We start from the raw sequence: 24632 nt of genomic DNA, 5'->3' as shown, positions 1-24632 counted from the left end.
AAAAGAGTTGACTTTGTGAATATTAATAGTTATAGATGCAGCTACAGTAGCATTCAGTGCTGTTTTTGTTAGTGTAGGTGAACAAGTCTTGAAACTGTGCATTAATAATCCTGCAGGACTGACTTAACTAGGGAGTGGCATGTATGTGGAATCTTATTTACCTATATACTCCAGAACTACCTCAAGATAGTCTTAGTTTGAATTTCCTGAGTTTCAATTTTTTACCTGTTAGAAGGCATATTTGTGATACCTTAGAGGTTTTTCTTTCTTTTTTTAACAAAAACATAAATTATTTTAACTCAAGTTAAAAATGGAACTTTGACTAGAAATCTGAGTGCAAATAACTACTGTTGGATTGGCTGTGGGAGGTTTAGGATGGAGCCAAGTGGATTCCATGCAGTTCAATGTGATTCCTTCACAGGCAGACATGGTAGGTCAGGCTTCCCACTACTGTACTGGCAACAGGTGTGAAGGACTGTCTGCTGGCTCTGTAGAGAGAATTGATCTCACTGTTTCAGTTCTGGGAGTGAAAAAGAATGCACACCAGTGTATTTTTAGAAAATAGTTCTAGAAAATTATTTTCATCGATGTGCTACATGGTTCCAAGTGGTTTAGGGGAGAAAGTGACAAGATTGGGCCACTTTTTCCCACTCCCACTAGAGCAATTCTACTTTCAAAATGTCAAATATTGGGATTTCTTATTCTTTGGGATTCCTTTGTATTCCACTATTACAAGTGGGTCTAGACTGCAGAGCTAGTACTGCCAAGCTTCTTGATTTTTTCATAACAACATACGCAACTTATGTGCAGACAAAATTGATTTTTATTTTCTTTCTGTGACTATAGTTATACAAGCTATTTTAGAGCTCCTTAATTTCTAAAACAATATAGGCAATGTATGTGCAGATTGTTTTTTCTCCAAAAAGATCCAGAGGCCACCTGTACCAGAACCACTTGGTGTACTTGGTGTATAAAACACGGCCCTACCCCAGACAATTGGGGCATAAGGCTCAGGAACTCCATTTCTAAGAAGTAGCTCCAAATCTGTATGCTCACTAACATTTAAGTCAGCTGTTGATGATATTGTTCTGGACTCTTACAATTCAACAGTCATTGGGCCTGCTCCTGGCACTGGTGGTGCATTGCTCAAGTAGTGCTGGGTGGATGGAAGGCTGAAGGTTAGGTCCCCGGTCCACCCATACACAACAGGCTTGCCATGATCATGGCTGGCTGGGGAGAGTCATGGTGTAAGATCCTACTGAGGGTGCTTGTCTCTCTCTCTCTTATTCTTATCAAAGAAACATAAAAAACAATGTCAACAATTGTTTAGGTGTCATCTGACAATGAGATAGCTCACACATCAGAACTAAACAAAATTATACTGGTTAGAGAATGCTAACAGACTTGGATGTGACTTAGTTTCACATTCTGGAAGGATCCCCATGTTGTTGAATTCAGCTACATGGTTAGTTAATGATGCTAGCTAGTAACAACTGCCAACATTTCAATTCAACTAATACATATACTCTTAAATCTATGTATTTTATATCTTTCATGGTAGTGGAGAGGAGAGCATCCTTGACAGGGTCTCATCACACCGTGATCCCCTGCCTCAGCCGTCCAGGGAGGCAGCATCATATGTATGTGTCCCTAACATGCTCGGGGTCACCTGGATCTGGACCCCCGATCTTCCACTTGGCTTCCTGCATTGCAGAGAGTACCTACTGCCTGTACCACCACAGCTGGGCCTCAGTTCAACTAAGGTTTATTGGAGATTTTCTGTGTGCCAAACACTAGACAGGCCATCCAAAAAGAGCACTGATGGCACACCATTATGTACCCATCCTGTCTTCACGAAGCTTAGAGATTCGTCTAGGCCTTGGCCCATGTTTTTGTACTGCCCACTAGTTATGGATGGCTTTATGTTATCAAGTTGTTGAAGAAAAACCAAAAGAGGGATAATATTTTGTGACGTGTGATTTATTAAAAATTCATATTTCAGTATTCAGAAGTTCTATTATTAATGGCATAGAGCCACACTTGCACATCATGTGCATGATTCATCGCTGCCTTCTCATGACATCAGCAGAGTTGAGCAGCTGAGACAGAGACTGACTACATGCTTGCAAAGCCTAAAATACTTCCTGCCATTGCTTCATGGAAAAAAGTTTGTCGACCTGTAGTTTAGTCTCTTGTGGAAACATCATTCTGGATACTGGGAATCCCTTAGAAAGCCTGAAGCCCTTGTCCTGCTTAATCACAGACTCGGGGCCTTTGATAAGGTGAATTCTAGCTTAAGTATCTAAAAACTGCATCTGAATTTCTGATTGCATGTCTTTGCACTTCTTTCTTTTGGATACCCAGTGAACTGAAATGAGAAATGTTTCCACAAGTTCGTTCTCGGCCTAAACATGTTCCTATGATGGAAGGGCTAGGTCTCTCAGAAGAACTGATCATCCAGACCATAAAGGCATTTTGTCCTGAATGTTCTTTCAGTTTGGGACATCTTTATCAATAATCAGCCATGGATAAACTTTGATAGGATCAATGGCATCTACACTGTATAGCATCAAACGTGGCTGAGATGTTTGACTTACGCTTTGTCTGTTGTCTCTACCTAAAATCATCTGACTGATGTGGCCCAGCAAGTATTTGTAACTAGCCTAAAAATCTGTTGCCAAAGATGATGTTCAAGATTTACTGTTTTTGGGAACCAGCAGTTAGTGTAATGGCTATGTCACTGGACTCCCACGTAGTTGACCGCAGTTCGCGTCCCGGACCCGGTGGCTTAAAACTCACGCCGGGCGCGTGTGCGTGCGTGCCCAAGATCCCGAGAGGAAAATGGAGGGGAAGGGATTGAGGCGTGACCATCCCCCCTGGGGGGTGATTTCTCGCTTTCTGTCTCTATGTCTCTGTCTGTCTGGCGAGTGCACGTGCCCTATAGCAAAAACCTCTCCAAAAAAAAAAAAAAAATTTACTTTTTTTTTCCTTAAAGGACCCGGTGGCTTAAAACTCACGCCGGGCACGTGTGCGTGCGTGCCCAAGATCCCGAGAGGAAAATGGAGGGGAAGGGATTGAGGCGTGACCATCACCCCTGGGGGGGTGATTTCTCGCTTTCTGTCTCTATGTCTCTGTCTGTCTGGCGAGCGCACGCGCCCTATAGCAAAAACCTCTCCAAAAAAAAAAAAAAAGATTTACTGTTTTTTTCCTTAAAGTAAGATAGGGTAGCCCTTAAGTTAACTATAACATCTTACTTTAGTAAGTATCTTGTACATACTTACAACATAGCTTGAGATATGCTACAGTTGCCATTTTAAGATAGGTGCAACAATTTTGGCCTGTTGTAGAAGGTTTCTTTCTTGATCGTTCATGAGTATTTACCAAAATCACTCTCATATGCTGCCAGGTGATATGAATAGGTACCAATTCTTACTGGATTTTATGGTGATGGACTCTAACCTGAACACTGTGGTAGGGAAACCTTGATCCTGCAAGTAGAGAACAGGTATACTTCTTTAAAGCCTGACAAAGAATTGGATTTGAAGTAATGTGCAGATATTATGAAGTGTTTTTGTGTTTTTCTGACGTCATTGTCAAGAGCTATCTGCTTAGTTTATGTTACGAACGAAATAGTGTTTACCTTAGAAGCTACTGTTTTCATTTCTATTAGATAAAGTAGCCTTTTATCATGCCATTAGAAAGATCTTGGTTGGCCTGACAGGCACCAGCTGGAACACTGTGCCATTAATACCAGATGAGGCAGCTCCACAGCATGTTCCAAGAAATTCCCAGAAATCCTGGGACAGAAGTTGCAATGCTCTGTTGGTTTCTTTTGTGAAATGAAAAAATCTCTTAAGTTTTAACCGGAAAGAAAACTCACACATTTATCAAGAGTAAAAGGCATCTTACAGAAAACGTTTTGTTCCTACAAATTATCGGAATTTTAGAGATTTTTCTTCTGTCGAGGGACCTCTTCTGTTAACCTCCATTCACCGGGAAGGCACTACAGCCTGTGTACCTGGGAGGCAGATTCTGTCAGTGCCTGGCGCGGCCCTGAGCAGCAGAGGTCCTGGGCCACGGGGCACTTGCCCGCTAAAGTGCATCCATACATTTACATTCTAGAAAATGGCCTCACAATGTCTTGAATAGAATCTCTATTTGTCACCAGAAAATATGTCAGGAGATACAAAGTGAAAATAAGAAAGGAATGTGGAAGCTTCGGCGGTCCAACTCCTTCTGGTCAATTATTCAAGGTAGCCGAAGTTACTGATGTTTCTAACAGTACTAACTGAAAGGAAGCAACAAGGAACCTAAAGCCTGACCATCGCGGTCCTTTGGCACTATACCAAGAGACACATTTCTCTGGGTTTTAGTACACCGGGACCATACTAGATCTGGTAAGGGAGGGAAAACTTAGGTTAATCCCAAGAGCTCTTTAAAAGAGAACTTTCTTAGTACACTTTCTTAGTACCGCAGCCAAAGTTAAAATCTATTAACTATCATATGCCTGCACATTTTTATATAAGGAAGCATTCTGTTTTATGAAGTCGGAGCAGTGGTTCTCGGTCAGGACTGCGTAACTGAAATCCCTGGGGGAGGGTGCAGAAGGAAGCTTTTAGACCATCAATACCTAGGCCCCATCAACCAATTTTATCAGATTCTCTGTGGGTGGCACCTGGCCTTTTTCTTTTTTCCCTTGAGATGAAGTTTACAGTGACACACACGAGTCTTCAGTGTGCCATTTGAGGAATAGACAAGAGCATGCAGCAGTGTAACCCAATCTCATCAAGATAAAGGAAGCTCCCTCTTGTCCTTGGGTCAATAAATCTCCACTCTCATCCCCTTCTCCCCAAAATATTGTTCTGATTATTTTTCATTATACATAAATTTTGCCTGTTATAGAACTTCATATACACAGACATTTCCAGATAACTCTTAGTTCGGAAAAAAAAAATTAAAAATGATACCAAAAAATCAGATGTTCATCCTCTTGTATACCATTTAGTTTTGTGAAGTTAGGGCCCTCAGCGTGAGTTCCATGCGTTGTCTTCCCCCACATAAAAGCTGCTGCGCGTGATTACCCCGAATTAGCAGCTCATTTACAATGCTTAGACAAAAGCAAAGTGTGTGTGAGTGTGTAATATCTATAATTTGTGAAGATTCTCTGTTGAAAGATAGTAGAAACTGAATACAGATCCTTATTTAAACTGGGTAATTACCTCAACAAGTTTCTACACAAGTTACCAAAACGCAGCTCAAGTAGGGCTTTCCCATACTGTTTCTTTCTATGTTTTTTTCAAGGAAAGAATAATCAAGTTGGGATGTTTTGGTTATAGCGATATTAATTATGATTCTAGCAATACATCATTTTTGGCTTTTGGAAATGTAAGATTGTTATTAATCTAAGTTTCTACGAGCAAGAGAGGTTAGATTTAAACTAACAAAGAACTTCATAGGGTATGTTCAGAGCACAGAAAGGAAAAAAACAAGCATGCGTGTACCAGCTGTGGGCACCACAGTCTTGGGGCAACACACAGGGTGGGCTTGTGCTGGATGCAGGGAGGCCAGTCAGTGGCGCTCAGGGACCCTGCTCCGCCGTCCCCACCCAGTGTCTGCAGACAGCCTGGAAGGTCCTGAGAAAACGCTGTGCCTACCGGGTTCAGCTGACAACGGGATGGGTACAGTCTTTAGTGAACATTCATGTTACATTTCAGCATTACAAAAAGTGCATATTATCTCTGAAAAATATAATCCATTATGTACTATCTGCGACCCACTCATGAGAATTAGCTCAATTTAGCCATTCTACAATGTGTACATATTTCAAAACATCAGATTGTACACCGTATATCTAATTTTTTGTCAACTAAAAAAAAAAAAAATGCTAACCCATTCCACCACCAAAACTAACTTGCTAACTAGGGTTCAATGTTGGTTTAAAGTTCTGTTAGTCTCTAAGCAGTACATGTGACCAGAGTCTGTGCTCACAGATGACTTGTTCATTTTCCCCTTCATATGGCTGTGTTAGTCACTTGAAACTCAGTTAAGCTTATTTGTTCCCATTTGAGAAAAGGAAAGGAGAGGAGAAGAGAGGAGAGGAGAGGAGAGAAAAGAGAAGAAAAGAAAAGAAAAGAGAAAAGAAAAGGGAGGGAGGTTGCTTGCTCAAGCTATGTTAGCCTCTTTCAAAGATTATTAACCTGTGGTTCAGGAATTTTCATTGCATTTTGATCTTCCTACCTGTCCCAGTGGTGCTCAGTCTTGGCCATGTATCACATCCACCTGAGGAATTAACGAGTGATTTAACAGATACAGATCACAGGCCCTAACTCTAGAAATTCCGACCCAAATGCTCAGAGGTGAAGCTCAGTTGCATTGTATAAAGTTCCATCCATGTCTCTGGTACGTGGCCAGGATTAGGAAGAACTGCTCTAGAACTAGTGTAAGTTTAGAAACTGTGCACATCGGCCATAATGCTGAGTGAGCAAGAAGCACTGACCCTGTCTCATGCATTGCTAAAGAATCCAGGTGAGAGGCAGGGGTGGAAGAAAGATAGCACCTAAGCATTAAGTATGTGAAATGACATTTCTAGTTAATCCAATGTTTTTCCACTTTGTATTCAAATAGTTATGTTATATATATATATAATCAGTTCTCTAGCTAAAAATGTGCAGTTACAGAAATGTTTGCTCTTTTCTGTACTATATTTAGCATATTACAATGACTTCCTGTGTATAAAGTTCTTTCAGGAGGAATTTTATCACTGGGCAGAGACTCATAATCAAGTGGCCTGAAAAAGTTGAAGCACTGAAATAGTAATTAACTCTGCGCAGTTCTTAGCAGTGTGATCTGACCCCACTCAGGTGCCCAGTATTTTGCCTTGTTCCCCTCAGGTTGTTGTAAGGAAAAATATTTGTTCTCATTTCCTAGCTGTCTAGAAATGACACAAATGGTAGAAAATCTACATTCTTTCTTTATGTGAAGTTACATTTTCTGAGAGATAAATTGAAATGCCTAATTAGTTTGTAGCCCAGACTGAAAAAATTGGAATGATTACTGAATAGAATCATAACTCTGTAAAATAAATGTTCGTGTGCAGCTGCATTCGATGTAATATTTGAAACAAAGAATCATATTATGTTGAAATTCAGCATTGTTCATTTCAGATCTTCTCAATAGTACTTTAGCCATTGATTTTGATTTTTTTTTCTTTTTGGTAAAAGAGGTGATTCTTCATTTCTTTTCATCTGAAAATTGAAGTTTTAAAATGCCAAGAAAAGTGTAAACTCCTTAAAAGTATTAAGTCAAGTACAAAATTTTTTTTTCAATTCTTACTTTGTTACATGTTTTTGTTATGAAAATATCAAACATTTCTCTTTATCAAATATGCTGGAAATAGTGCATCGTTTAATTCAGCCAATACACACTCTAAACCTTTATATGTAAGTCTTTTATGTGAATACAGACATAGTAATGATCAGATTTTATATTTAGCCTCTTCTTCTTTTTTTTTTTTTCTAACAGAGCATCAAGAAGAAGAATACAAACAAACAGGAGATGGGCACATACCTGAGATTCATCGTCTCCCGCATGAAGGAGAGGGTGAGTCGTGCTCAGGAAATTTTTCGGAATCCCCCAAAACATACTTTACTCTGGTTCGTTCTTCCAAAGCTAGTGACTGACCACGCGTAGAGCAACGCGAAGCGTGGGCCCCACTGCCATCTTGTCTCTTTCCTGGACTGCCTAGTGCTGTAATAGACTGTTAGATATTTTTGTTTTGTCTTTAAACAGGCCTTTTACTTTTTGTTAGCTGCATTAGATTTGAAGTGTATTTACATTTTTTTTAAATTTTATTTACCAGAATGAATATACTATTGATGATGACTTTTAAAACAAATGGAATTTTCCAAAATAGTTGTTTTTCTATCAAAACCATAAGGAATTGCACATTAAACTATGTAGTGCGTGTTTATGTGTGTGTATATATTTATTTCTGTTACATTTTAAAAGTACTTCTTGAAAGCTTTCTCTTTAAAGGTAGAAACTATTTTGAGTTTTAGAAATTGATCTTTTTACCTGTCTTTCTCTAGCCACATTTAAAATTGCCGTATCTAACAACCTTTTAGGCTATAGATCTTAATAAAAAGGGGAAGGACAATAAACATCCGATGTACAGGAGGCTGGTACATTCAGCTGTTGACGTTCCCACCATACAAGAGGTAAAGTTGGTTCCTTTTATTTCCACTTCAAATACATTTCTTAACTGTCACGTTAAAGAATAATTTAGGAGTTAAGCAATGATTCTGGTTGCTTGTCTTTCCTTGAGAGGACACTTTCTTTGCTCTTACTAAAGTGACAAAAAGAAGCATAACTACTAAGTGAAGCCTTATTACTCACTGTAAATCCATAGACTCACTCTGATGCAGAGTAAATGTCATCTTTTAAAAAGCCTGGTTTTAAGCAGCCTATAGCCTCTTGGTACTTGTAGATGAAAGAAAAGGACGTGTAGCCTGGACAGTGTAATATTTTAGACGTGAAAAGCTCATTCCTGGGGATGTTCTTCTGGTTTAGCAGCAGCGCTCAGGTGTTTTCCTCAGGAAAAATCAGGGCACAGAACAGACCTAGGGTCTTGAACAAAATAAAGACAACAACTAGAAACCTTACCTACTATAGCTGAGGATTGTTGATGCGGTCAATATTCAATTACAAACTGCAACCAAGTCCAGTAGAACACAGAGACATGTTTCCAGTCAGACTTGCTGAATGAGTAGTTCTGTACCTCATGTGCCATGTTGGAAATTTTAAATCTTACAATCGGCCATGATAGCCGATAAGATCATAGGAATAATTTAAAATCATCTTACATTTCCCAATCCCCTAGATGTTGAAAAAGACTATGGCTATATTATTTCAATCTAAGATAAGGGTCAATGAAGGCTTAAAGTGCCCTTAAAGTGGCTATAAAACCCTAGCACAAAAAATAGGGTTTTGTTTGTTTTTGTTTTTAGGTTTTTGGTACAGGGTGTATGCGCTCACCAGAGAGACAGAGAGAGAAGGGGGAAAATGAGAAATCACCCCCCCAGAAAGGGATGGCCATGCTACAGCCCCTTCTCCTCCACTCTCCTGAGATTTTTGGACATGCATATACACGCACCCAGCATGAATTTCAAGCTAACGAGTCCTGGACTTGAACCACGGTCAGCCATATGAAGGCCCAGCACTTTAACCACCATGGTACCTGCTGATGCTGCAAAAATAAGTAGTCTTAATTTTATGTCCTATGCCCTGATTTCACTGCCCCCGGGCATAGCCCTTTCCTAAACTGTAAAGCCTCTAAAGAACACTTACTAATTCAGCCACTATTTCATACCCAATCCTGCTGTCCTCTTCCAGGAAGGTTTCTCAGAGTCTCCCAATCTGACCCATATAGAGCTGGTTTAACATTACCTGGGTCAGTGGTGTCTTGGTCTTGTGCTTAGTACTGACTCTCAAAAAAAAAAAAAAAAAAAGTACTGTGAAGAAAATTAATAGAAAGACATTTTATTGTTTTTAGGACCTTATATTCCAGACTAAAATACAGCTGCAGTTAAGTCCAAAATGCAAGTACTCTGCAAGTGCTGGGGGTTGTTGTTGTCTACCTTGGTATACCTCACATCACCTGGGTGAGTCCTGGACATACCAATGCCCAAGTTCACCCTGGAGCGACATAGTCAGAAATTCAGGGTGGGGGCTGGCCCTATAGGGCAGCAGTTGAGCTCAGTGTATGGAGAGCAGGGTCCTTTGTGGCTGACTGTGGTTCAGATCCCAGTCCCATTGGCTTAAAAGACATGCCTAGCACATGTACATGCATGCCTCCAATCCTGACAGGATAAAGAAATGGAGGAGGAGGGTCATGGCATGACCATGACCTGTTGATCGGCGCTTTCTCTCTGGCGAGTTCACATATCCTCTGGCAATTAGAAAGAAAAGGAAATTCGGAGATGGAACTCAGACGTCGGTGTTTTAAAATAACCTATGTTACTACAGAAGCTATAGAGGAAGCAGGTCTTCAACTGAGGGAATCTAGGAAGTCTTTGTAGAAGCAGCAGCGATTGAATTGGGTCTTGGAGGATTTAAACAGAAAGGAAATTGCATGAGCAAAGTAGAGGTAGGGAGGGGTGTTTTGTTGTTGTTGTTTTTGTTTTTAGGAGGAGAGAGAGATTTTTGATAGGGTCTCACCATGCTGTAATCCTCCTGCCTCAGCCTCCCAGTTAGCGAGGATTATAGGCACGTACCATCACAGCCACAATGTTGAGGTCAACCTAGGATCTGAATCTGGGCCTTCCCTGTGGCTCCAGCATCGTGCATTGGTGCCACACCACCTGTGCTACTGCAGTAGGACCGTGGTTTCCAAAGTGTCCTTTACAGGCCTTAGCATTCCAAGTCATTGTCAGGCCACTGTCCTAAATCTATCACACGGGTAATTCTGTTGTACGATACTTACAAAAGCTTTGTTCACCTCATTTCAAGGGGGAAAAAAACTATCAGATTTCCTCTGCAATCTTTCTAACCGAAGACTAAAGCTACTGAGAATCCAGTGAAGGGAATCCTTTATATATGTCACTCTAGTGGAGGAGAAACCCAGAGTACATAGAGGAACCTGAGACTAACATTTTTTATAGTTGGTGCCTAGGCTCGGTTCCGAATTATAAGCCCATCTTAGCAGTTGTGATGAGCTACCCAAAAGGCTAACAGCACTACTATCCATTCTCCATTGTCCCATGTTACGGAGAATGACAGTTACGTAGTTGGGGTCTCATAAACCACTCTGAACAAAGCATTTATTATTTACAAACTTAAGCAGCAACTTTCATCATTATTGCAGAATGAGAAGTTCAAGCTGTAAAGTTCCCTGTGGTCAGTTAAGACAGAGTACATGGTGGCTAAAAGATATCTGAGGTGCCATGCTTAATTAAACTGTAATATTAAAATGACAAGTAGAATCATTGGTTTCTTTTACCTGTGTTCTCTGTCGGTACTGAGGGACAGATAGATCATCCTGAAAAGATTTTGCTGTGCCCCTTACTCTAGTCCTGTGAACATAGTCCAGACATGTTTTCACTGGTCATGCTTTTGCCGTTTTCTTTTTTCCCCCTGCAGAAAGTGAACGAAGGCAAATACCGAAGTTACGAGGAGTTCAAGGCTGATGCTCAGCTGCTTCTCCACAACACAGTGATTTTCTATGGAGGTTGAATATTTTTTTTTTATTTCCTTGTGCGCACTTTTTAAAATGTCATTTACATTCCTTGTTAAGAAATAGCTTTATTAAACATTACATCAAAAAAATTAATACTGTTTTAGTCTGTACGTAATCATTTCAGAGTTTAAACTTAAGAATATTTGTTGATATAGTTATAATTTATAGAATTGGCCAGCCAGAGGCAAAACTATAGTACACTAAATGATGAAATACAATTATTCTTTATCATTTTATCTATATTTTTGTCTTAGCCGAGAGGCTTTGTATAAGCACTTGATTAATTCTGATTATTTCCCCATTAAAACCCCTTTATTCAAAGGTAAGCGGCTACTCTGTAGCTAGATAATTACTCGTTGTGTTGGATATAAAATAAAAGCTGCCTATAGAATATAATTTTGCTACCTGAACTCTTGTTAAAACGTTAATTTTGGTTTGAAATGGTTTAGGTCCACTTTTGCCAAACTGAAAGAAAATAACTGTTAATTCGATAGTCTTTTGTATGCAGATTATTGGTTATAGGTAACATCTATCTTTAATTACAGCAGACAGTGAGCAAGCTGACATTGCGAGGATGCTTTACAAAGACACATGTCATGAGGTACTGTCCATGCCCGTAATTAAACAGAACAAATGATAGAAGGAGTCATTGTGCCGGCCATTCAGAAAACCCCGAGAGTTAGATTTAGTTACTAAGTAACTTCTGAAAGGGGACTTTCAACTACCCTTAAGGGCTATTGTATTAGATAGTGCCTATGAATGTGTTGTGTTGGGCAGATACTTAATGATTGTTACCTTCTTCGAATGAAGGATTTAAATTCAAGTCCTGACTAAGACTATGTAGGAAAGTAAAAACAAAAACCATAATCGAACAACAAAGTTCATAGTATTTAATAAATAAAATACCTATTTAAGCAATATATTTTTTCTATGGTCTTTCTTATTTGAAACACTCACCTGTACCTATATTATCTTCCCAAAAGTTTCTCATTTTATAGAAAAGTTTAATTTCTTCAATTCATTTCAAATTTGACTTTTTAAAAAATGCGTTCAAAAAATATTTATTGAGTGCCTACTATGTGCCAGGCAATGTGCTAGGAGGAATAAAATGTTGTTGAAGGTACAGGCATCTGCTCAGTGTTGTGTTACATACAGGGAGACTAGAAAAAAGGAAAAAACTCAAGGGACTAAAATCAGGAATGAGGCAGAGGGAGACCTGTTGGGAGACCAATAGGTAGTGGATATTTCATATGACCAGGAGGACCTTCCTGAAGAATTACTGAGTGAGAGCTGACCAAGCAGATGGGAGCAGGTCAGAGTCAGGCCAGCCCCGACCTTGGAAGTAACCTGTCTTCTATTCTCGTGCCATTGGAGACATAGAGATTGTTCTCACTGCAAAGAGGCAGGGTCTCCCAATATTATTTACTGAAATTTTGAAAAATTTAAGCCTAAAAGATTATAAGAAGTACAAAGTTCAAGACCTTATATATATATGAACAAAAATGTTCATTTACATGAAAATATTTTATATAGTTTAACATGTCTATTTTAGGCAAGCTAAAATAGTTGCTTTTCTTTTTCAGTTGGATGAACTTCAGCTTTGCAAGAATTGCTTCTATTTGTCCAATGCTCGTCCTGACAATTGGTTCTGCTATCCCTGTGTATGTGTGACTTTGTGACTTCCGTTTTTGTTATTTCTTCAGTCTGTAATGCACTGCTTTAAGGAGGTTTATCTACAAATTGCTTAGAGATTATGTTCCTTGTAAAATATTTTTCTTTGATAGCATACATAGTTTTTATGAGTATAAACAACTGAAACATGGGGAAAATAACTGAGATCGTTATCCATTTCTGATATTAAAATGAAGTACTTCGTAGAATAAATACGGGTACCTTAGTCGATGATACAGTGATTTTTATTTTTTCTCTCATTCTTTCACAAGAGACTCAGTGCTTTGCACATATCTCTAGCTGTACAGTTTCCTGCAGAATGACATGCTTTCCAGAAGGGCCTGACAGGGAGCCGCTGAGTGTTCTCAGTTGGCCACAGTGCTGATGGCCTCAGAGGCCCCCTGAGGGAAGGCTCTCTGAGACATTACAGTGCTCCTCAGTCACTCGGGGAAGCTCGCTTCGATGAAGAGGTCTGATTGAGCAGGTTTGTGTAGGGTCTAAATTTCTCCCATTTCGAAGAAATTCCCAGGTGATGCTGATGCTCTGGCCTTGTGGACTGTTCTCTATGAAGTAAAGTTAGGGTAAAGTTAGCTGCTGTGTTGTCCACATGGCCCTGGGCTTCGAGGACGGCCTCTTTCCAATTCCTGCCTCTTCTGAGAAGTAAGGTCTATTGCTACTCTTATGCAAATGGGAATTCTTTGGTGTTTTTCTTGAAGATACATCAGTCCCTGAAAAAAATGTGTGTGTTTAGGAGATACAGAAGAAGTATTTTCAGAATAATAGATTATAGTTGACTAAGTAGTTCAATATTAATGATATACTTCCATTTAGTAATTTAAGAGTACTGTGACAAGGTTAAAACATTTTACTTCCAGATACCGAATCATGAGCTTGTTTGGGCTAAAATGAAAGGCTTCGGATTCTGGCCAGCCAAAGTCATGCAGAAGGAGGACAATCAAGTTGATGTTCGCTTCTTTGGCCACCACCACCAGAGGTAATTCCCAAACCTAGTGCTGCGATCATAACTGCTTCCAAGGTGTCCTTAAGAAAGTCTGGTGATGTCTCCATTGGAGATTGCATGAAGTCTCTTTAAAATTGAAAACAACTCAGGGAGCCAGCAGGTAGCATGGCGGTTGAAGGTGCTGGACTCCTACATGGCTGTCCGTGGTTCAAGTCCCAGAGCTGGTGACTTGCTTTCTCACTCCACTCCTACCCCCCGTCTCTCTCTGATCAATAGATCAAACTGGAAAATAATAAAATAATAAATAATAAATAAAATAATTCTTAAAAAAATCAGTATATGGCTATACAGCTGACAATGATCTCTTATGAATTAAATTTCTAGATATTTTTCATAAATCATTTACTGAACAGGTAAAGGCCATTTTTTTTTTTTTTTTTTTTTTTTTTTTTTTTTTTTTTTTAGGTAGAAAAGAAGATTTAATAGGAAAGAAAGGAAAGTATACCCAAAAGGCTCTTGAGTGGGCAGATTGCCAGGTGGCAACCCGCCCTGAACAGGACATTTTCAATAGCTGATGCCATTGAACCTCAGAGAGATATTAGTGCTGAGACCGAATTCATAATGCAGTGGAGTGGGAGGGTCCACAGTGTGCATCATTTTAAAGTGTTGTAATGATATTACATAGTGTTGTAATGATTTGTTTCCACTCTTTAAAACCATAAATGAATCAATCTTGTGATTTAATAATGAGTGAGTTTTTTTTGTTTTGTTTTGTTTTGTTTTTTGCTTTTGCTTTCTTTCTTTCTTCTTCAGATTTTTGCTATAGGGCACATGTGCTCACCAAAGAGAGACAAGGAGAAGGAAAGTAACAAGTCACCCCCCAGGGAAGATGGCCACATCACAGTCCCTTCTCCTCTTGGGATTTTGGGCATCTGTGCACACACTCCCAGCACGATTTTTTTTTCTTTCTTTTTTTTTTAAATTAATTAATTTATTTGTTGTAATTATCAAGCCACCATGTCTGGATCTTTAACTATGGTGGGCCATGTGGGAGTCTGGCACCTTAACCACCATGCACCTGCTGGCCAAAGAATGTGTTTAAGTACCTTAAGTGTACATAAGAATTACATGCATATAACTATAAGACATTGCTTCTGATGTAGATTTTTAAGTTTATTATTTATTTCATGAGAGAGAGAAAAAGACAGGCATAGTCTCTCACCACCACCCTTCCACACCTTCCCAGCCAGGCTCAGACTCATGTGTGCACTCAGCATTTACCAGCGGACCCAGGAATGAGACTGCCGATCTCCCACATGGCTTCAGCATTGTGCAGCAGTGCACAGCTGCTCTGCCGCTGTGGCTGGGCCTATTCATTAGCTCTTTTCGACAAAATTGTAAGTTCCTTAAAGGCAGAGGTGATATATGACATGCTATCCTAGTAGTTAGGAGACCTGAGACCGCTCAGGATCCTGGCCATTAATTAATAATCTACCTTAATCCCTCTTGGACACTATCTCCTCCAGCTCTGAACTGAGGCAGTAAAACTGAAGATCAAATAGACCCCATTCGTTTCTGGTTTTTTTTTTTTTTTTTAAGACAGGGTCTTGCCATATCACAATCATCCTGCCTTAGCCTCCACGTCACATCGACTGTGCCTGGCTCCATTCATAGTCTCCGTAGTGACTCAGGTGCTATACCGTTAACATTTGGTGAATTGGTGCAGCATCCTAGAAGAGCTTAAATTCAGCCAAGAGGCTAATGCCCAGGACATTTTTCTTGAATTTTTAGCATTTTTTCAATAGAACTAAATGGGGTTCTAGTTTTAGAGCTATACCACGCATAACACAGAGGCACTTAAAGTTGTGTTAATCACTAAGTCTGTTGTTGCTAAGTAGTAGAAGCGCTCCTCCATTTGTTAAGGTAGTTTAATAGATAGAGAATATTACAAGTATGGCTAACTGGGTCATTTTTTTAGATGCCCTCATTTTTTTAATGGATACATGTGTATATCTTGAAAATGCCTGGGAATTCCAAATGATGCTGTAGTGCTTATTTATAAGTAGCTAGATGGGTCCTATTAGCTTATGGTAGCTAAACCAAGAGGAAATATTTTCAAAAGGACTCAGGATGATCATAAACATGAACTATGACAAGCTAGCCTGATAAAAGAAATAGTGGACAATTCGGAGGTATTTGTGAATCACTTCAATTTTGAGAACTTGGCTTTCATGATTCTGGAAATAAAACAAACTCACCTCCCCTATTGTCTACTTGGTAAGAAGAAGAGTTGTTCCAGCCATAACTAGCAGCCTTACTAGATTAGAGTTGCCACAAATTATACTTTATCATGGGCAGAGTCACCAATTGCTCTCAACACCTGTCCTGCCATTTTGGATATTTCTAACTTATAAATGCTTTTCCTAGGGCCTGGATTCCTTCTGAGAACATTCAAGACATCACCGTCAACATTCACCGGCTACATGTCAAGCGCAGCATGGGCTGGAAAAAGGCCTGTGATGAGCTGGAGCTGCATCAGCGTTTCCTTCGTGAAGGTCGATTTTGGAAGTCCAAGAATGAGGACCGAGGTGAGGAAGAGGCAGAATCCAGTATCTCCTCTACCAGCAATGAGCAGGTGAGTTGTGCCACAGTAAGGAACTACCTGTTACTTATTCATTTGAATGTGAAAACCTTAGCGTACACTCCTCACTGTAATGAACAGATTTTGACATTTTTCCTTCCCTTTCATACAAACATTTGCACAGTGCTCTGCATGAGCAAACCAAAACCAATCGAAGGAAACAAGTAGATAGAACATCAATATCCATAAGCCTGACCACCCCACCCCAGGGCAATAGAGTTCAATATGGCGCCCCCTCTATAGGCACATCAGCTCTTCCAGGCCATCAGCTACCCGATCTCCAAGTGAGTGGGTGGTAACCGAGGGGATGGAGGGAGCTAATGCAAAGGGAGTAATCTCCCACTTCTCCCTGTGGGTCTACTACGAGCATTTTCAACAGAGAAGTGTGTCCTAGTGTCTGGAATAATGTGATATTACTTTTATGATGCCCACAGCTGAAGGTCACTCAAGAACCAAGAGCAAAGAAAGGACGACGTAATCAAAGTGTGGAGCCCAAAAAGGAAGTAAGTTGCCCACCTCGCAGTGTCCAGGTGGCAATTGAAACAGGAAATTCGTTCAGAGTATGGTCAGAACAGTCGCTCCTGGTTGGGTACTTGTGAAACTCAGTGGCCATCCATCAGATAACCTCCCTCAAGTCTGCACCTGTCTCCTGGCTTCCCTGTCATTACCCACTGCACTAGTGTAGCACACACATGCTCTAAGTCTCCCTCCTAATTAAGCAACCGCTGGCCCGAGTTTGGCCCAGTGGGAAGGGCACATTGCTACATTTTCTGGGAATACTGATTTTTTTCTTAATAGCATTTTTTAAAACTAAGCATTTATTCCACTAAATCAATTACATCAACATGTATAAGCTGGAGAATACTATGGTTAATTTCAGCTTCTTAAAATGGTAGCAGCCACACATGTTTTAAAAGCCATATAAATCTGGACACATTTCAAACACATATTCAGTGAGAAGTGGTTTAGGATTTTAAGAAATTTATTAATGAATCTAGTCCAAAGAAGTGATTTTAAGTTCATGATGATCTTATACTCTTTATGATAAATTGTTTTGTTCAGTCTATTTTAAAAGCAAAACTCACTATATTCTTATGTAATAAAAGTATACATAAAGTTTCTCTTTAAATTATAGCTGTTAATTGCATGATTTTTTTCATTCTTTTTTTGAGTTTACTTACTTTCAGTGATGGTAAAATTTACATAACAAAATCTACCATCTTAATTGTATATATTTAACAGCAGTTTATCAAATGGCTACTTATATATACATCACTGTGTTTTTATCCTCATAGAGATGTTCTTTGACTAGCAAATTATATTGCTGCTTGGTATCTAACCACCTTCTTACCCTTTAGGAACCCGAACCTGAAACTGAAGCAGTAAGCTCTAGCCAGGAAATCCCCACAATGCCTCAGCCAGTTGAAAAAGTTTCTGTGTCAACTCAGACCAAGAAGTTAAGTGCCTCTTCCCCAAGAATGCTGCATCGGAGCACCCAGACCACGAGCGACGGGGTGTGTCAGAGCATGTGCCACGACAAGTACACCAAAATCTTCAACGACTTCAAAGACCGGATGAAGTCTGACCACAAGCGCGAGACTGAGCGAGTCGTGCGGGAAGCTCTTGAGAAGGTAAAGCGTTGCTTCTGAAACAGGGCTTCCTCGTCTCACTCAGCTGCTTTTACTCGTGCATTAAGCAGGCAGCAGTTCTGTCAAACTAGAAATATAACACACTAGTATCTTGTATAGCATTTCAATTAATAATGGTAGTTTTCCTGCTTAATGAAATTGAAAAGGTGTCTCACTTAAGCGGGAATGTGCGTGAAGCTTGTCGGTGTAGGCGGTCCGTGTGAATCTTGATCTGATGTGCTGGCGGTTGCTCTCTTTTCATTCAGCTGCGTTCTGAAATGGAAGAAGAAAAAAGACAAGCTGTAAATAAAGCTGTAGCCAATATGCAGGGTGAAATGGACAGGAAATGTAAGCAAGTAAAGGAGAAGTGTAAAGAAGAATTTGTAGAAGAAATCAAGAAGCTAGCAACACAGCACAAACAGCTAATTTCTCAGACCAAGAAGAAGCAGTGGGTAAATATCAGTTTTGTTTTTTTTTTTTAGAATCTTATTTCTAAGAATTAATTCAGAAAAGTATATATGACATATGCAAAAATTATTCCTGAAATTAGATCAGCAGTAAAACTGCCAACTTTAATTTTTTTTAATTATTTTATTGTACTTTATTTATTTACTTATTTTTTAATTTGACCAGAGAGAGGAAAAGTGAGAGAAAGTGAGAAAGTAAGCCACCAGGTCCAGGACTCGAACCACAGTCAGCCACTGTGGGAGTCCAGTGGCTCTAAACACACCACTTGCTGGCCCACCGCTTTAATTATAAAAATTTTATTACAAGTTCTATAATCTTTCAACCCCAGATACCACATTACCAAATACTACTCAAGATAATTTTCATTAAATTGAGATTATATTAACTAACATTAGTATAACTAGTTTATGTAACTTCTCTATTCCACATATTTTACTTGGGTGAACTGGCCAGCCTTGACTTTCACATAGTATCTAATAGCTAACTGTCCCAATTAAGACACCGTAAATGCTAGGTATCACAGTACCGACCACACCTCTCTGGAGCAGAGGCTTCTGACCACACCAGACTCCACAACACCCAGGTATTGTTCCCAACAGCGTAAAAACTTGGTTCAATTTTAGTGAATTACTATATTTCAAAACTTTCCCTGAAAGTGAACATCTTAAAAAGATAGTGATAAAGATTTGGCAAGAAGGAAAGGAAATCTTAGCGTATAATTTAGAAGAATATATGAAAATCACTTGGTGGGAAAAACTGGAAAATAATGAAATAAATATCACTAGATGGGAATTCAGGTGCACTTAAGGTGAAACGGAAGCAGGACACCCAAAGACCGTGTCTATAAAAAGTGTAACTTCATGCAGGGACAAGGAAAAGCTAGAAAGTAGACAGTAGATTTATGGAAAGAAAATGGGAAGATAATTATAATACTGCTTTTTATAGCACTTTATGATTTGGGAAGTAGCTGGAGTCAGTATTTTTATGACCTTTAAGAGGAGGAATTGGAGGTTGATATTAAACAGAGCTATTACAAACCTGGTTGGTAGAGCTAGGACTGCAAATCCTAAGCTTTTCCTCCTTATCACGTTGTTTCTAGCAGACTGGCAAGGAGAAGTATTTATCATTTTATCTTAGGCTATTGTAAGAAATAGAGAAGTGTTTGGGACCAGCAGTTAGCGTAAGGCTATGTTGCTGGACTCCCATGTAGTCGACGGCGGTTCGAGTCCTGGACCCAGTGGCTTAAACTCACGCTGGGCACGTGTGCGTGCGTGCCCAAGATCCCAAAAGGAAAATGAAGGAGAAAGGATTGAGGCGTGGCCATCCCTTCTGGGGGGGCGATTTCTCGTTTTCTGTCTCTCTCTGTCTTTCTGGTGAGCACACACGCCCTATAGCAAAAACCTCTCCCCCAAAACAGAAAAGAAATAAAGGAGTGTTAAAGGACGGAAGCATGTATGTATTCCAGAAATTTTTTAAAAAACGGGTTTCTTTTCTTTTTTAAAAAAGGTTTTTGCTATAGGGCTTGTGTGTTCACCAGAAAGACAGAGACAGAAAGTGAGAAATCACCCTCTGGGGAGATGGCCACGCCACAACCCCTTCTCCTCTGTTCTTATCTCGGGATCTTGGGCACGCACACACGTGCACCCAGCGTGAGTTTAAGCCACCAGATCCGGGACTCGAACCATGGTCAACTACATGGGAGCTCAGCGACATAGCCATTATGCCAACAGCTAGTCCCCCCAAAATGGATTTCAGGTTGAAGCAGAACCATGAGAAACACAGGAGGGAGCTGACAGCCCTTACATATATTATAAACAAAGGGAGAAAACAAATGAATTAGCATGGTGCTTGGGAGACAGGAGAAGGGATGATGCTGTTTAAAGTACTATTTAAAGACAAGGAAACTAAAACAGAAATGAATTAAATTTGATCTAAAGTCACATGATCGATTGGTGGCACAGGCCCAAGATTCCTCACCCAAGCTGTGTCTAAAATGCTCTCCACACTTTTCTAACAGTAATTGTGCTGAAGTTGCAAGTGTCTACATAAGATGATAAAGTCCTCAAAAGATTAATAAAAGTATAAACTATACAATCATGAAGAAAATTAGAACGCAGTGTTTTTAGGTACTAAATATAGGCTATTCTCTCTGGGCCTTCTTTTAAGGACTCTATGTCTAAGCTCTCAAAACACAGGTGTCCGTACGTGTCTAAAGGACATGCATGACCCGCTGACCCACCGTCAAGTGTTTAAATCCCAAACTCAGTCTCTCATCTTCCTTACTGTTACCTATTCCTCCTTACCGAGGGTATCTACCATCTACCGATACTACCATCATTTTACCAACCAGGCTGGAAAATTTAGTATTTACGTTTTTTACCATTTTCTTCTCCAGTGTCCAGACAGTCCAGATTCAGTACTGTGGGTATTTGGAGCAGAACCTTCTCAGGGGAGGGGGCACTTAGCAGCACCCCAGCCCTCTACCTGCCGATAAGCACCTTCCCATTCAAAGTAATTGTAACCAAAAATATGTGCAGACGCTGCAAAATAAGATGCACACTGAGACTCGACCACTAGATTTGAGGTGCCAAGTGACCTTGATAATGCCATGTTCTGTGGACTGGTAAGAGTCAAAGGCTGCAGCAGGTGTAAGAAAGAAGAAGAAAATTAGAACTAGCAAGTTTAGGCAGTTCTCTCGAGGGGTTTGTGAGGACAGCCAAGAGATGGAGGTGGTAGCTGGAAAAACCATGGGAAGTCAAGAAGGTTATGATGTAGAATCGGTGTTTGCGTGTGGATGGCAATGACCCTGTAGAGATGAAAACATGCCAGCGCAGTGTCAGGCGAGCCAGCATTTGCCGACGGCCAGCTCGGCTGTGGCCTCAGTCCTCACCATTGTTCCGTCCACCTGCTGCTCAGTGTACAGAGTTCTTCAGCTCCCATTTCCCAGCCATACTAGTTCAGGGGAGCCAGAAAGAGCGCGGGAAGCTCGCCCTTAGGCCTCCGCTTGTAGCCAGTCTCTTGCAGGCTCAGCCCCCAGTCTTGCCCGATGCTCATGACTGCTTGCTTGCAGTGCTACAACTGTGAGGAGGAGGCCATGTACCACTGCTGCTGGAACACCTCCTACTGCTCCATCAAGTGCCAGCAGGAGCACTGGCACGCCGAGCACAAGCGCACCTGCCGCCGGAAGAGATGAAGCCGGCCCTTGCGGAGTCTCCCGTGATTGCTCTTCTCAGACACAGCGGTTTTTGTTTCCAAGAAGCCAAAATTGTTTAGAATTTGCTTCCCATTTTGCACCAGCCTTTAAACACTTTTCGTGAAGAAATTTTGCACAGTAGTTTAAATCTTTTGTTAATGCTCCTCCGGAGTTTTTCAGGGGGTAAAAGTAACATCAGTGGAGGGTATTATTTTAAATGAATTTTAATTGAGAATTTGTTGCATTTTCAGCAAATTTTAAAACATTTTTAGGTTTTACAGAGATTTTAACCTTTAAACAACAGATCTTTAAAAAAAAAAAACAACAGGTGAATACAGTAAGTTTAACAAAGAAACATTTAGAATAGATCTGAATGTAAGAACCACAGAACTGTTTCAGAAGTAAAACATACTACCTTGACGTGACATTTATTTCTTAACCTTGTTGAGCTGGTTTTGTTCAGCTTAATTTACTGTTCAAAGGCATTATCTGTTGGGTTATGCCAGTGGGTATTGATTGAATTTAGGGAACAGGGTTGACACAGCAGGGCTAGTCCTGCGTATTTTTTCTTAAATATTTCCCAATTGTGTTTTTCATTATTTCTTTTCAATATATAACTTTTATAACAAATTATTAGCTTTGATCTTGTAGTTTAAAATTGCAGGGAACTGGGGTAATCTTTTACTGAGCTGGATCTTAGAGAAAATGAATATTTAAATTTTAAAGTTTGCACATTTCATCTTTGTCCTAACATGAGTGCTTGTAACAAAATAAACAACAATAAGAAAAGCCAAAAACTACCTTTCTCCATATGTGAAATTATTGACAAGGCATACAAATTTCTTTAATGCTTCCCTTCCCTCCCCAAATATCATCTAACTGCCTATTATCTGGTGTCACCTCGTGTGTTGTAAGTTAATACTAAAAGGAAAGAAAGCACTTAAGTTTCACAGAAGCCGTTATGTTTGTAGTAATGGATCATTGCCTACTAATGAACTCCATCACTGTACACAGAATGAAGAATAATGCATGTTAATTTTCTTGTATTAAAGATGCCGTGATTTGTAAAAAGTCTGTATTTTGCGGAATGTCTGGATTAAGAAGCATTACCAATAGGAATGGATCGATAGTTGAATAATGATTTTTTTATACATAGATATATAAAATACAGTCAGGAAGACTTAATTTACTTTTCTTTAAAAGTATCTCACAATTTATGTTTTTTTCTCAAAGACTGATCTTAGACCAAGTCAAATTTCCTTTTATCATTTAGTTTTTCTGGGTTTTTTTGAGGTTAGAGAAATAATTTGTAAATATTTATTTAGACCTTTGATATTTATTAAAGCAATTACTCACAATGGAAGTGAAAGAATCAGGAGAAAAGCCTTTTAAAAAGTTTTCTCCAGGTTTGTCAGGGTCACTCTAAAGATAAAAATGTGACGAAGTCTTCTGTGAAATATCATCCATCCGATCTTGATGCTGTTGCAGATGGTGGTGACACAACTAATTGACAAACTACTGCCAAATGGTGCACAATATTTTGTAGAATCCTACCCAATAGCCCCGTTCATACAACGTACCTGAATTATGCAGCAACTTGGCACCACGATCCCGCCTCGTTGCTGTGTAATTATTCAATGTTGCCGCGGTGCCGTGGCGCTGACAGAGACGTCATAACCAAGAACACTTCACCTCCTTTGATTGTTTTCAGATTTTCAAACTTCGATCCACCCCTATGAGAGCAAGTCATTGTGGAAATATTTTTGGTGTAAAATCATTCCAGAGTATGTAATATTTAACTGATAGCTGCATGAAAGTGAGATTCGTGTTACTTTGGCTTTTTTGTCTCTGTTGACACGGTTGCACATTTTCCAAGTTACTACAGCGTGAAAAACTGTGTGTTTAAAAAAAAAAAAAAAACAAAATTAAAAAAAGAGATTGTGGCCTGGTTTTGTAAAAGTTTTAGGTAAAATTACAATTGATTGTTTTAGGAATCATTATTAAAAATTTTCTGCAAATCATAAAGCTATATCAAGGTGTTGAGCTTAGCCACTATGCACATTGTAATTACTCATTGTGGCTGTCCAGTTCTATGATGCATTCTGGCATTTTGTAAGCTGCTCTGACTAGCAATATATAGATTCATTTAATGTGTTAACATTGGTTAATAAATGTATTTAAAAAAAACCTGGCTTTAATATATCATTCATGTAATCCAGTCCTGTTACCAACCCAACCAACTCTAGCTAAATACTGGTCATAGACTGGGTTATTCACCGGTGACTAACAGGCGCTGACAGAGACGTCATAACCAAGAACACTTCACCTCCTTTGATTGTTTTCAGATTTTCAAACTTCGATCCACCCCTATGAGAGCAAGTCATTGTGGAAATATTTTTGGTGTAAAATCATTCCAGAGTATGTAATATTTAACTGATAGCTGCATGAAAGTGAGATTCGTGTTACTTTGGCTTTTTTGTCTCTGTTGACACGGTTGCACATTTTCCAAGTTACTACAGCGTGAAAAACTGTGTGTTTAAAAAAAAAAAAAAACAAAATTAAAAAAAGAGATTGTGGCCTGGTTTTGTAAAAGTTTTAGGTAAAATTACAATTGATTGTTTTAGGAATCATTATTAAAAATTTTCTGCAAATCATAAAGCTATATCAAGGTGTTGAGCTTAGCCACTATGCACATTGTAATTACTCATTGTGGCTGTCCAGTTCTATGATGCATTCTGGCATTTTGTAAGCTGCTCTGACTAGCAATATATAGATTCATTTAATGTGTTAACATTGGTTAATAAATGTATTTAAAAAAAACCTGGCTTTAATATATC

At 39.4% G+C, this 24632-nt stretch overlaps 1 protein-coding gene across 9 annotated transcripts in view; it reads left to right on the top strand.

The window, feature by feature from the left end:
* Positions 1–22646, top strand: part of ZMYND11 (zinc finger MYND-type containing 11) — a 132428-nt gene extending 109782 nt beyond the window's left edge. For 4 of the 9 annotated variants that reach the window (XM_006141344.3, XM_006141346.3, XM_006141348.3 and 1 more), the window contains 11 exons: positions 7522–7599; positions 8124–8216; positions 11137–11224; positions 11779–11834; positions 12817–12894; positions 13780–13898; positions 16293–16500; positions 16941–17009; positions 17865–18137; positions 18401–18586; positions 21673–22646. In XM_006141344.3, coding sequence (XP_006141406.1) covers positions 7522–7599; positions 8124–8216; positions 11137–11224; positions 11779–11834; positions 12817–12894; positions 13780–13898; positions 16293–16500; positions 16941–17009; positions 17865–18137; positions 18401–18586; positions 21673–21795 — 1371 coding nt within the window. In that variant the 3' untranslated portion in view covers positions 21796–22646. The remainder of the gene's footprint in view (positions 1–7521; positions 7600–8123; positions 8217–11136; positions 11225–11778; positions 11835–12816; positions 12895–13779; positions 13899–16292; positions 16501–16940; positions 17010–17864; positions 18138–18400; positions 18587–21672) is intronic. The other 5 variants (XM_006141345.3, XM_006141347.3, XM_006141349.3 and 2 more) reach the window with 2 other exon arrangements.
* Positions 22647–24632: the final 1986 nt, after the last annotated feature.

This window comes from Tupaia chinensis, unplaced genomic scaffold (genome assembly GCF_000334495.1).
Source record: "Tupaia chinensis unplaced genomic scaffold, TupChi_1.0 Scaffold000052_1, whole genome shotgun sequence".
In the NCBI taxonomy this organism is placed as follows: domain Eukaryota; kingdom Metazoa; phylum Chordata; class Mammalia; order Scandentia; family Tupaiidae; genus Tupaia; species Tupaia belangeri.
This window is presented reverse-complemented; position numbering and strand designations above follow the sequence as displayed.